The sequence below is a fragment of the Pseudoliparis swirei genome, chromosome 14, assembly GCF_029220125.1.
Source record: "Pseudoliparis swirei isolate HS2019 ecotype Mariana Trench chromosome 14, NWPU_hadal_v1, whole genome shotgun sequence".
Lineage (NCBI taxonomy): Eukaryota > Metazoa > Chordata > Actinopteri > Perciformes > Liparidae > Pseudoliparis > Pseudoliparis swirei.
Window position 1 is genome coordinate 3951327 of NC_079401.1, and position 14346 is coordinate 3965672.

Below are 14346 nucleotides of genomic sequence, written 5' to 3' on the forward strand. Positions count from 1 at the left end.
CAAATAGGTCGGTGTCAAAAATGCTACCGCTTTTATCCACACCGTTTAGAGAAGTGGTCGCCAGGTCTGAGAGAATGAACCCTGCCTTTCCAAATGGAGACGCATGTATTTATAGAGTTTTACAAGCTGGAGGTGTGGAGTTCGAAGGATGTGGGTGTTTATGAGGCAAGGTGCGTCGAGTGAAAGACGCTATGGAGACGCATAATTGGGATGAGTGTTTTTTTTCTTGTTGTTTTTGTCGAGTGAATTGGTCAGAGATTTTTTTCGGGGGGGGGCGGGGGGTGCAGCGCTAGAAAGCTGGAATGTAAGGTGCCGTCGTGACCCGTGTGAACAAATATTCTCAGCCAAATGTTACTTATATGGTGATTTCTGAATTAATGTTATTTCCCAGATGTAGAAGAAATGTAATTTTATAAAAACATTACGACGTAGAGTTGTACTACGCATTGTTTTTCTTTTGGTTGCTTCTCGCAGACGGGGGACATAATATCATCCAATAATTCTGTGTGTGATTTCTGTGTGTAGGTCATCGTTCTCCAATTACAGCGAAGCAGTAATATTCAGGATGTTTTTTGAATAATCTTCCAAAACCACCGCTACTGCCCCGTGTGCTGCAACCGCATAGCGACCGTGATGAAGAGAGCTCGTATGCATATAAACGGGAAGGAGAATGCGTGTGCATTCTTATTCTATTATAGCGTATTATAGGAGCAATAACCCGTTTCTAGCCAATGTGTGCAGAAATCCAAGCGACGGAGCGCACTTGTGCGGGATGCAAACCCGATTAAAAACCCCTTTAACTCCCGCGAAATCATTGTAAATCGCCGCGAGTGGCGTTCCACGACAACATCCGCGGCGCCGGCAGAGCCCGGGCGGAGTGCATTAAGTTGGGCGCGGCTGAAAGCCGAACGCCTCGGTGGAAGGCGCGCGGCGACCGCCCCGCTGAGCCGAACGCTGGAGCTTGATTGGTTCTGATTAGTGAATAAATCAAACAGGTATCAAATCAAGCCGGGGCCAATTGCCTCCTACTCACACCTTGATTAGGTTCATGCACCAAACACGGTCCCCCGGTTGAGAAACTCTCTCTCTCTCTCACACACACTCTCTCACACACACTAACACACACACACAGTCTACCCTGTAATTGGCAAACTATCTCTGCCTCGATCCACGCAGGCTGTAATTAGTGTGCCAGCAACAATGCTTGTTTGTCAAAAAAAGGAAAAAGAAGGAAAAACACATCGTACACACACACACACACACACACACGGAGCTCATCCCATCCTCGCTTCTGCCTCAGCTGACAGCCTTTGATACGCCCACACAAACACACACACACACACACACACACGCAAGCTATTGAGCCTTCCTCGACGCAGTTCGTATTTTCCCTGTGAAATCTCACACACGGTTTCCGACGTTAACGTCGGGAACCACTTCCTCTCGCCGCTTCCAGTGCGTTCAAAGTAATGGGGGCGCCAGGTCAGAGCAGCTCTCGCTGACCTCTCAGAGCGGGGATGTGTCCCCTCGTTAAGCTTGACAGATGTACTTACATTTTCTATCGTATTAGAGGAAAAAAAGGGGGGGGGGGGTTCTAATCAGCCACCGTGGTCCCAATATCAGATTTTCCCGACACGATTATTGTGGACAAAAGAATTCCCGCTAACGATTATAATGCGAGGTTTCAGGATCATTTGGAAAGAAAGTAATAATCACGTCTGTCACCATAACTGTGAACACATACAATATTATTGTGTGTTGGTAACATTTCGGCATTTAGTTTTCACACATCCGGGATATCGCCGATACTCTATCGTGCTAACCGGCTCGCCAATGTTATCATCGATCGAGTGTTGGGAGGTCAAAGGTCAAACGGGGGCGTCTGACCTCTTGGTGCTGCAGCGAGGGCTCTGGGCGGCGGCCAGCTGCTGCAGGCCCAGAGTCGGGCTGTGGAAGAGGAGGCCGCCGCGTCGGAGCAGCTTCTGCTTCATGGCGGCCAGGCCGCTCCACTCCTGCACCAACCTCAGCACCTGGGGGGGGGGGGGGGGGAGAGAGAGAGAGAGAGGACACGGCACCGCACTTCAAATTCCATTTCAAGCTAAAACCAAAAAGAAAAAACACTGGAGCCTCCGTCTTTAACACACATTCATAGTTTAGATATTGGAGCAGAAAAAACATTTTGTTTTTGTTTTTCAATTTTAAAACAATCCAAATGCACACGCACACACACACACACACTTTAAAAACCCATCAAAGTGAAGCTGTATATGCTTTCAGCCGAGTCAAGGATTCAAAGAAAATCCACTGGCAAAATAACAAACAGCCCACCAGGCACCGAGTCCTAATGGGCAATTTTACTACGTATATGATATATTTCTCTCCCTATGGGTGATAGCTACTCTCACAAAAAAATGATTATTTGAGTGAAAAACGATTCACAAACAGGTTCGCTTGGCTTCTGCAGTGGAATTGTGGGTATTTCGTCATTGAAATAATACCCATTAAAAGCAGCAGATATACAATCCGGTAAAATACAGCAACAACATCGGGCTGTAGTTTGACATCAGGGCGACCGGAGGTTGATATTCCTCTGAAGGCGTGTGGAAGGGAGCCGAGGCAAAAGGTCAGAGGTCAAAGCGCCGCCGCCATGCACCGGCTGATTGAAGGAAACCCGGCTCCACAAAGACCGGGTCGGCGTGGTGCGGATCGAGACTTGAGAAATATCCGGGGACGGTAACAGCTCGGCGAGGTCACTGGAGGTCGGCGGAGACGAGGCGCCCGAGATCAGGTGTCAGGAGTCGTGACCGAGGAGGAGGAGCGGGATGCCGCTTTCAGCTTCCCGCTTCCCCGAAAGCTCGACCGGGGTTAATAGGTGAGCATCAGACATCGTGTGGGTGGAAACTGGGAGGCCTGAGAGGCCGGATGAAGCCGTCTGTTCATCATACTTTTATATCTTAAAAGGACAAGGATAAATTATGAATACGTCTTATTACCACATACGGATTGTTTGTGTATTAAATCCTGATACATCTTCTTCCCCTGTGCCATAAAGCGCCATTGTTGTGTACTAACTAGTATGAACACACACACACACACGCGTAGTTCATCCTGCTGCTGGAGAACCGAACGTGGATCAATCCGCCGCTAAAAATAGTCCCCAACCAACATGCCGTACCTCCGGTTTGACTCGGTGGATAAAGATTACAGTGCCCAGCTGCTCTAGCCTCATTATACTGTACACACACATTATTTATTCCCTTAAAAAGGTTATTCTGATATCTTTTACAATAGCGTTCCATAACTGTTTGCCTCTCTTTGCTTGCACAGAGAGGGCAGGTGAACCGCCTTCCCCTCTCCGCATTAAACCGCCGGGCCAATATTGATTTTGATGGACAATTGGCGTGTAACGGGGCGTGAATGATGGTCGGAGCGCGGATGCAGCTCACGCCCTCGTTCCACAAAAAGCAACATAAACAAGGCGGCGGGGCCGCGGCGGCTGTCAGCGGCTCCGGTTAGATTGCGAGATTTAATATTAGCCGGGCGGTGCGCGGGGTCGTTTGAGGCGATGATCCGTCTCGTTTTACGACCGCCATAAAGAGCCACTTTCTCTCTCTCGCTGCCCCCCACCCTCACACCTCTCTATTCTCCCCTGCTCCATCCCCCCCTCTTCCCAACGCCTCCTCTCTCTCCCACTTCAGACCCCGCGGTGGTGGAAGTGGGCATCCGCGCTACCACCCAATCCGTCAGGCTCCCAGTGCTGCTGCTCTTCTTGCTGCTCCTCCTCCTCCTCCTCCTCCTCCTCATCATCACGGCCGTCAATAGATTCACGCGGCTGTATCGCACACATCTGTTTCATAACCCCGTGCAGCCTTCACTGGGTCAGTGGAATTGGCGAGATAGCCGCGCTGACTGTGATATCAAACTAAATTATCTCCTCTGAAATGCAGGCCGCCTCGGTGGGGCCGGCTCGCTGAAAGAAAACAAACTCTCCACGCCACTCTTGAGCATATGTAGTATTATTTTCCATTTGAAGTCGTATCCTTTGATATCTTTCTAATCAATCAAAAGAAGGAAATATTGGCACATTTTACGGCCCTAAAAAGTCGGCTTGTGTCGAGTTGTTGGCTCCGAGGCTTTTCGGCAGTAACGACACATTAACCAGCAACGCGGCGCTCGCGCTAACACTCCGAGCCCACATGCACGCCCACGTGCACGCCCATGCACACGCACCAAAATATCAAAGTGCCTCATGCGGGAGACGCGGCGAGGCGGGAAGGGCAGACCTGTGTTCGATTTTCCTGGTGCCGGCAGAAGGCCTCGGGCAGGTCGTCCCAGTTGGTGAGCTTGATGTCCAGAGGGACGAAGCTCAGGTTCAACGGAGTCCCGTCCTAAGAGGAAGAGGAAGAGGACAGCCTTAAGCTACAGGATACGTTATCGCTGCTGCTAATACCCCCATCACTCCTACTATTACTGATTGTTTTTCCTATCAATAAATACATATATATATATACAAATAAATATGTATTTATTTATATATAGATATATAAATAAATATGTATCCATAAATATATGTATTCATATATATATAAATAAATACATATATGTATATATATATAAATGAATATATTTATAGGAAAAACATAATCAGTAATAGTAAATATATATAAATATATACATATATATATATAAATATATCATAATTAATTTCCTGTAATAAAACTGAGGGAAATAATGTACATCTTTTCAAATATTCTCAGCATATCGTTCGTATTGATATATATAACATATCATTTATGTTAAATATTTTGTATTATTGCCATTATGTATTGGATGTTCTCTTCCCTCTTTAAACCTAAAATCAACCATGAAAATTGCATCAATAAAACTATTAGTATGGCTGGATACCAGAAAGGGTGAACTGGCCCTTTAATTGGAACCATTACATTAGTCTTTGTCGAGATGTAATCATCTTTACGATCATTTAATTACTCAACAACTGCACACAACACGCACATGAACGATATCTATGTATAATTTGTGCTGGGGGTTTATATAAATTACAGTTTATCACATTGTGACTATAAATAGCACAAAGTAATAGAAGTATTTAATCTTAGTGGAGCTTAAACAATGAGGTTTTTTTATTTATTTATCATTTGTGTACAATACTTTTAAAGAAATCTCCTTCCACGCTGGGAGGGCGGAGAGAGATCAACACACTTTGTGTAAACCACACACAGTCCCTTCATGGTTCTTTAGAGGTTCCTCACTGGCTGCCAGAGTTTCCCCAAAACAGCTGGTGAGACGTGGGACTCGCTGCCGAGTCGCCGTCGCAACCAATGCGTCGAGAATAAATGTCAGGGTGGTGATGTAGTCATATAAGAGGGATGGAAACCTCTCAGATGATGTAAAGAAATGTCTTATGTATCGGAGAAGAAAACTAAAACGGGTGGATTTATTTTTCTGTCTCAGATTGTAGAAGTTAACGTTCTGTTACTGTGAACAGGAGGAAGCCAACGCCTACCGTGTTGACATTGCCATTAGATCATACATACAAAGCTAACAACCTTTATTTTGAATGTGCATAACGTGAAATGTTTTATGGATGGGTTTGCCATGGAGTTTTAAGTCGCCCTAATGATAACCTGTAAGTACTTTGGGGCAGTCACTTTTCATCAAACGCTTATTTTTGTCATTTGACCAATTTCAATATTTTAATGTGTGACAAACAACCAGGCTGCAACCTCCGGTTCTGCAGAGTGAAGCCGATGAGGAAGAGCCTTAACACTTGCATTCTCTCTACTGACCAGCAGGAGGCGACTCTTCTGGTTTCAAAACGAAGTCCGATTGTATAGAAGTCTATGAGAAAATAACTCCACTTCTCTCTTGATTTATTCCCTCAGTAAACATTGTGAACATGAGTTTATGGACTCAATCTATAGTTGTAAGTCGTCTTCTTCTATACAGCATGATGATCATTAAATAAAGATCTATTAATTGTCAAATAGACCATAGCAATTCATACACTAAGACTCACAAGCCTCACAAGAGGCAGTTTAATAATTAATAAAGATCCCCTACAAGTATTTTTTTTAAGTACATGAAGATAAAAAAATGGAAAAAAATGAAAGAATCATGTCGCTGAAAAATTGCACATGCATTGATTTAATGGCCGTGTTTGCACTTTAATATCCTTAGCGCGACATCTTTTGTAAATCGGACCTCGAGACGGGGCACATAGCAGCTGCAATTCATGCAAAATTCACGACTCTACAGCGGCCGCAATCCATTCGTTGTGAATTCGCCCGTGGGTCTCGTTTTTGTTCACACATGTGCTCCACGTGCATACGAGAGTGAAATGTGTGGAACAGGTCACGGGGTAATAAAACACCGTCACTCCTGAGAAACAGGATCCTCGATTGTTAAAAAGTCTTACAGGAAGGAAGAAACTTAAAAGGACAAAGGAAGTAGTCATTTCTAAAATAAACGTGTACAAATCATGGGACGCTATTGGTTGGCTGGTACAGCTCCAACACGTCGCTCTATAATTAAGGAACCAGGTATATAGCGCTTAATTTGTCACATTGTGTTCTGCACTTCAGGTGTTTTCAGCCGAGCAATCACATTCTTAACGACTAACGCGCAGAGTTCGTATCCAATTGCATCAAAGCGTATGCTTTTCTTTTGGTTGCCATGGTAATTTGTGTGGTAACCAAGGAGCTCGTTAGTGATCTCACTTGTTTTTTGTTTTTTTCCTAGTGTAATATATGTACACTTTGAAGATAATGCTTCTCCTGGGACAGTATGCATGCATTAGTTAATATAAAAAAATTTAATAATAATGAGGATTTTGTGAAGAGTATAAAAAAAACGGCACACACCCAAAAGATTGCACCTTGCTGTGATTATGGGTAATCACACCGCCGCAGCTTGGAGGTATCTGCATAATCATCGTAAAAATAAATAAATACTTACTGCTTCATTAGCACTAACTACCGTCTTACGCTCGGCGTTAACGTCACTGAGGCATCGGGGGCCGCTTTACGAGGCCGAGCAGAACATTTTGGTAAGAGCGGCGACCTGGATTCCAGCTCGGCCACGGACACGGCGGACTGGGAGAAAAGATTATGTTTAAAGGTTCATACCTGTCGGCAGCTGAAAGGGATTTGGAGATACAAATCAACATTAGGACGTTTTTTTTTCTTCTTCATTTTTCTGTGCCGTACCCCCGGTGCACGGAGGCCCGCGTGTTTACTTGGATCAGGGCAAAATAAATACCATGGAGCCTCGGGGGAGCGGGGTGTGCCGTTACAGCACGAAGCCGGAATTAGAGAGTTTCTAGATGAGATTGGAAAGAGGTGCACCATCATCCCCAATGACACATAATGTTTCACAATAATCACTATTTCATATTTCATCGGGTTACAATGCATCAAACTCAGATTCCGTCTGATGTTTTAGGACAAACAGGATAAAAGAAGGAAAAAGAAGGTTAATTACTTTTCAAACTTCAGGCATATACATGAATTTAATTAGTTTTATATAATATAAAGTATGTGTTTAGTGTATATTTCGACAGGCTTACATTGCTGGAAACCAGATTAATTACTTTTTAGAAGTCGCATTTATTTTCTGTTTTTATTTTTCTACTGCACACCTCATCTAAAGACTTCTGGAATTCAAGCGTGATCGTGAGCTCTTGCGAACGAAGCTAATACAGTCAGCTCTTGCTGACAAGGCTAGGCTACATAGTTAGCTCTCGCTAACGAGGCTATACACAGTTAGCTCATGCAAGGAGTAACGTTAGCATCACAAATATAAATGTAGTCACGTTACCTTGTCGGAACTTTCTGCGGTTTCTAAGTTAAGACAACAGTAGAGCCCTTAGTCTGTATAATCATATGGATAGCATGAACTTTCTGTGGGTTATTTAATTGAAAGTAAACACGAGGCTAGCCAACATAAATATGAACCAACTAACATCCAGAGCTCAGACGAGTGCGAGATGCTAATAGCTACGTGCACTCCAAGCTAACAGAAGTTATATTTTGGGGATATTTTCTGTTAACATTTACAATTCGTGCCGTTTGGACCCCTTATGCTGATTTCGAAATGTTGGATGTCGATGCCATCATCTATAGATATGCACTTTATGGAATTTTTATGGCATTTTTATTGAGTGCTATGGCATATGGGGAGTCACAGGAATGCACTTCACAACATAATGCATGTCTGAACACCGCCCGTCAGCTGGAGCTGTTGACGCGACACAAACCACCCACCCACCTACATGCGGGAACAGGGAGTCCTTGAATAAAACAACAGTTTGATGTGCAGACATAAAATTCCTAGCACTCTCAATATTTCTCTTTTGAAACCCCCGGTGACAAATTGTGCTCCGATTATGTGCCGAGCGGCCCCCAGTGAGAAGTCTATGGCTGGTCCAGGATTATCCCGATGTGACAGCTTTCCAGCCAGAATTCCTACAGTTTATCATTTAAACGACAGCGGGGGACATTTATCTCCGCGGTTTATCGTCTCAGCCACGCGTTTGCGGCACTTCTATTGCCGGTCTACTGCCGCCTGGGTAATATTCCATTGGTGATTCAGTTCAGCACCTCGGGCCTCTCTATGTAAAACCCTTTTGTCTCTTATCCGCGTTAGCGGGGAAGGGATCTGATCCCTCATGAATGAAACAAAAGGGCGGCAAGTATCACAATCCGATCAATACGGAGGTCTGTTGGCGAGTGGCACTCAAGACGAGTGCTAAGAATGCGCCGCAGCGTAATCAGTCAGACTCGGTTTGAACGATAGTTTGTCTTATTCGAGGGTGCAGGGAGCAGCGCAGACATCAACAAATAAAAAAGCCCCTTAAAAGGATATTCTAGGAAAATACCGTGAGTCTTCACACAATAGAGTTCGAGAAGCCGCCTGCAGTTTGTTTAAAACTGCTGGAGGTGAACCGTCTCCGCTTGCTTTCCTGGCTCGGTGCCGTCGTTGCCATCTCTCGGTCAGCTCTTTCAAAATATGCCGACCGGAGCTTGTTAGGCGTTTATCTACCAATTTATGAGCGGGTCTGCAGTGCTCCGTTCTCTGCTGCCCTTGTTGCTACTGCTGCGGTTCATTACCATTTCAACAGAGCAGCAAGATGTTCAATTGTTTTATATTTTGAGCAAAGTTCGCATCCATTTGTTTCTCACGTCAAGAACACAGAAAACTATAATATTATAGGGGCACTCTCGTGATTCAGTACAACAATAGGCCTCCATTAAGTTGGGTGATGGCAGATAGAAATAATCAATGCCAGAGGCCAAGATATATATATATATATACAGTCGTATGCAAAAGTTTAGGCACCCCTCTGAGGCTGCATGATAATTTACTCTGTCTTCACCAAAAAAAGATCACAGTTGTGTAATATTCATTTTCTAGTTAACACTGAGTGCTGGGATGTTTCCCAGACAAAGATATTTAGTGTAGCAGTATTTAGTTGTGTGCAATTAAATCAAATGTGAAAAATAGGCTGTGCAAAAGTTTGGGCACCCTTATCATTTTGTTGATTTGAATACCTGTACCTACTAAATCGCTGATTAACTGCAACACATAATTAGTCTGATTAACTCGTTAAGCCTTCAATTCCATAGAAAGGTGCATCCAATCATTAGAAAAGGTATTTAAGGTAGCCAATTGCAAGTTGTGCTTCTCTTTGATTCTCCTCTGAACAGTGGCAAAATGGGGGCATCAAAACAGCTCTCCAATGATCTAAAGACAAAGACTGCCCAGCAGGATGGTTTAGGGGAAGGCTACAAGAAGTTATCCCGGAGGTTTCAGCTATCAGTTTCCACTGTGAGGAATGTTATTAAGAAATGGAAGGCAACAGGCACAGTTCTTGTTAAGGCCAGAAGTGGCAGGCCAAGAAAAATATCGGAGAGGCAAAGGCGAAGAATGGTCAGAATGGTCAAGGACAACCCTCAGACCACCTCCAAAGACCTGCACGGGCATCTTGCTGCAGATGGTGTCACTGTGCATTGCTCGACCATTCAGCGCACATTGCACAGAGAACAGCTGTATGGGAGAGTGATGCGGAAGAAGCCTTTTCTGCACACACGCCACAAACCGGCTCGCTTGAGGTATGCAAAACTACATTTGAACAAGCCAGGCTCATTTTGGAACAAAGTGCTGTGGACTGATGAGACAAAGCTAGAGCTATTTGGTCACAACAAGAGGCGTTACGCATGGAGGCAGAAGAACACAGCATTCCTAGAAAAACACTTGCTGCCCACAGTCAAATTTGGTGGGGGGTCCATCATGCTGTGGGGCTGTGTGGCTAGTGCAGGTACTGGGAATCTAGTTAAAGTTGAGGGTCACATGGATTCAACTCAGTACCAGCAAATTCTTGACAATAATGTTCTAGAATCTGTAACAAAGCTGAAGTTACGAGTTGGGTGTTCCAGCAGGACAACGACCAAACATCGCTCCAAATCCACTGAGGCATTTATGCAGAGGAACAACTACAATGTTCTGGAATGGCCATCCCAGTCGCCAGACTTGAATATAATTGAAAATCTATGGGGTGACTTGAAGCGGGCTGTCCACACTAGGCACCCATCAAACCTGACTGAACTGGAGATGTATTGTAAGGAAGAATGGTCCAAAATACCTTCATCCAGAATTCAGACACTCATCAGAGGCTATAAGAAGCGTCTAGAGGCTGTTATTTTTGCAAAAGGAGGCTCTACTAAATATTAATGTGATTTTTCTGTTGGGGTGCCCAAATTTATGCACCTGTCTAATTCTCTTATCATGCAAATGACATATTTTCTGTTTCTCAAATAAACCTTATTTCACTGCTAAAATATCACTGTGTCCATGAAGTATTATATATATAACAAAGAAGTTCCTGATCCAAATGCCCAACAATTTATAGATGAAAGTAATGGAGATTATCAGGGGTGCCCAAACTTTTGCATACGACTGTATATACAGATTTTGTCTCCAGTATTGAGTTGAGTATTAAGTATCTGCATATTTCCTTCATTTTTTTACACTTAAGTGCGATAATGCACTCTATTAAGTTACATTACTGTAATTAGCATTCTTAATAGGGTAATCACCTCAAGCCCGAGCCAAGGTAGCCCTGACGACAACACTATGACATGATGTCGTGACTAAAAGCCCCTCCAGACTCACAAACTGTATCATGGAGCTACCGTCACAGGCCGAGTGCTACTTCCAATGACAGTACAACTGAGCGTGATACGCAATTATTGGTGCACTGTGCCTTTAAATGTAAATAGAAATAAAAGAAGAACATTTGTGAACCAAGAAAACAAATCAAATGCTGCTCGAAAACAGGTGGATTGTGGATGAAAGAGGAAGGTGGAGGGAGGCTTGTAGATCCTCGTGTTTATCCTTTAATAATTCTGGAACATTTAATTTGTACTGCACCAAAGAATGTGAACGGATTCGGAGAGCTTCTCTTGTTCCCCTGGTAACCGGCAGGAGGCAGTCGGGACTAACATCAAGCATCGAGGTTATATTCAGTAATCTCATCAGCCTGTAATGACACAATGCAGCGTGTTTTCCAAGCTCATCAAAGTGCCGCTTGTTACTGGACTAATTTGAACTCTTTCAATCACCATTAGGTTCATTCTCAACCTCTGACCTTCTTAATGTTGCCCGCGACTACTTCCTCACGTATGTCCCGTTAGCTAATTATCGACGCGCGACAGAACAGCACGTCCCCCCGTTTTCAATCACCGCGGTGTTGTCTCGCAGCTCTCTCGCGATCTAGAGATCTTGATCTCAAAGTGAGACTTCCCACTCCGAAAGAAATAAATAGAAGAGAAGAATTAATTCGGCTTTGTTCGCCGTTCGGTTGAAGATGACAGGAACACGCTGGCGAGGAACAAAACATTGAGTGGGTACATGGCTTTTCAGTTTTACTTACTTCGTTGAGACTTGACATCTACACTATCACATCAGAGGCTTCCGACTTTCATTTAAAAAGGAAAACGAGCTGCTGCCTCCTGACAGCCCTGATATGTTTGCACTTTAGTGTCTTCAAATAGGTGCAGGAATTTAGAAATGTGATCTCCAGCACCAAAAAGACGAGGCATGATATCCAACATTCCTTTAGACTAAAGGAAAAGGAGGAGCGTCATTATACAAATATAATGCATATTGGGGTTTTTTTGTACAATCTGACGAATTTGGTAAACGAGGCCTCACTTGACCCGAGAAAACAGACGATGGTTCGTAGGAAAAAATATCACGCCGAGTGGCTTTCCGGATGAAATCCAATATATTTTCGGTTGTGTACGTGTGAGGGGCTTTCAGCAACGCTCAGTTAACACATTTCTTCCCTGTGCTTCAGGCCTCACGGCAATAAAATGTGTGTGGGCATTTGTTTTCTACATGTGGGTATTATCTTTTCATATTTTTTGGCTCGGATTTAAATAGTGCACACTAGTTTTTTGTGCATGTGTTGTTTTTTTTAAATACCCTGGTCCCTGAACAAAAGCTGTTGACGTGAGTTATTGAAGAAGCAAACGGACCCCATCGGTGAGAAGACTAGTATAAAAAAGACGTGAGTCACTAGAGCCCTGGTTTGGTTTGTCCGTTCAGGGCTACCGTAGGAACATGGCGGTGCAACTCTCCGAGAAGAGGAGCCGGTAGACGTGAAGGGTTGATTCTAACGAAAACAACGATTCATAGTTACAGGTCATTAAACACGAGTGAAAACATATTAATGGATAATATATTCAATTCATGCCAACAGATCCTCAGAGATGGTACAAACTGGAACTTTCAACTAGATAACTAACACAAATACATAATGTATTGAAGAAGACTTGAAACCAGAGATTGAAACCATAAACTCATGTTTACAATGTTTACTGTGGGAATGAATCAAGAGAGAAGTAGATTTCGATACAACCGGAGGAGTCGCCCCCTGGTGGCCAGTAGCGATAATGCAGCTTTAAGGCAACAAAGAAACCAAAGGGAGACTAAACCAAAGCACGTAAAGAGACGCTTTGAGGTGAAGGCATTAAAACACTCCCATGTATTGCAACCGTGAGAGGAAAAAACTAAAGAGAATGAAAAGAGGAGCAAAACCATGAGTAAGACATCTCTGGTCCCGATATGAGCCGAGCAGAACCGTTGTCCTAAATACGCAATCAAGCGCTCACACGCGGTACCTTGGAGTACAGATACATCCGGTCTGTGTACTGGCTGGCGCAGAACTGCAGGCCCGGGTAGACGGGATGGGCGTCGCCGGCATCTCCATCGCAGACCCCGTCGCCGCCATCAGCATCGCCATCGGCACCGCCAGCTCTCGGGTCTACGGGGCAGAGAGGAAGAGGCCGGCTAATATCTCGTGGAGTATATATTATTAGCTCATTATTGGCTTCCACGTCTTTATTGGTTGCTCTCCGTTTGCTCCTCGTAATGTGATGCGATGACTCGCAGGCACATTAAACTCCAGCAACCGTTCAGTTATTACACGGAGCACAATATTGAGAAGATGTGACATTTGTAGCGGCATCATTAAAATGTGTACGCGTAGCACCTAATATTTTTGCTTTATTGCTTTTCAAACGCTTGATTATAGAATTAGAAAAAATGAAAAGAGTTTTAGTCATTTGACATTTTCATATAAATGGAAGTTGATTTTGCTTCTGCAAGTCACCAGTTGATATAACAACCAACCTACACATGCAGGTCGAAACATCGCCCTGAAAACAGCAAATAAAAAAGAATATAGCGAAATATTAGAATATAAGGCTGATATGTGAGGCTCAATCATTTTGAATGCGACTCATTGTCAATAGTGGAGGGAAATGAGCTCGGAGTAAATATCAGGTGAGAGAATGAGCCGAGCATTTGTAGAACCATGCTTCATTAGTGCCCCGCGACACCTCCCTCTAGTATGATAATTGGTAAAATAACCAAATAAGCAATAAGGCTTTTTTTCCCCCCGGCACACTGAACTATGTGTTTTAATGTTCTGCGGTGAAAAAAAAGAAAAGAAGCCCGCCTCTTTGAAAGAAACACCCTAATTTGCTTCTCCCGTATTTTTCCTCTGAGGAATTTGCCGCACAGCGGGGTGTAAAACGCAGCGAGGGAGGAGAGCGAGTGATAAAGTGACGGTCGCAGAGGAGAGGGGGGGCAGGGGGTCATTAACGTCAGCCGTGTAGCTCGCTCATCCTGCCAGTGTCGAGCAAGAAAAGGTCAGCCGGTGGAAATGAGAGCGCCGTCGCTCGACCACGCTTCATTTAGACGATGACCTATAACACTCTGGTAATACTCGCCTTAAATCACTTGGCCAGTTGTCTGCGCGGC

At 44.1% G+C, this 14346-nt stretch overlaps 1 protein-coding gene across 2 annotated transcripts in view; it reads right to left on the bottom strand.

Annotated features, from left to right (window-relative positions):
- zranb3 (zinc finger, RAN-binding domain containing 3) overlaps window positions 1-14346 on the bottom strand; it is a 58088-nt gene that overhangs the window by 10765 nt on the left and 32977 nt on the right. For both annotated transcript variants that reach the window (XM_056430914.1, XM_056430915.1), the window contains exons 15-17: window positions 13203-13345; window positions 4284-4388; window positions 1888-2030 (exon numbers count right to left, since the gene is read on the bottom strand). In XM_056430914.1, coding sequence (XP_056286889.1) covers window positions 1888-2030; window positions 4284-4388; window positions 13203-13345 — 391 coding nt within the window. The remainder of the gene's footprint in view (window positions 1-1887; window positions 2031-4283; window positions 4389-13202; window positions 13346-14346) is intronic.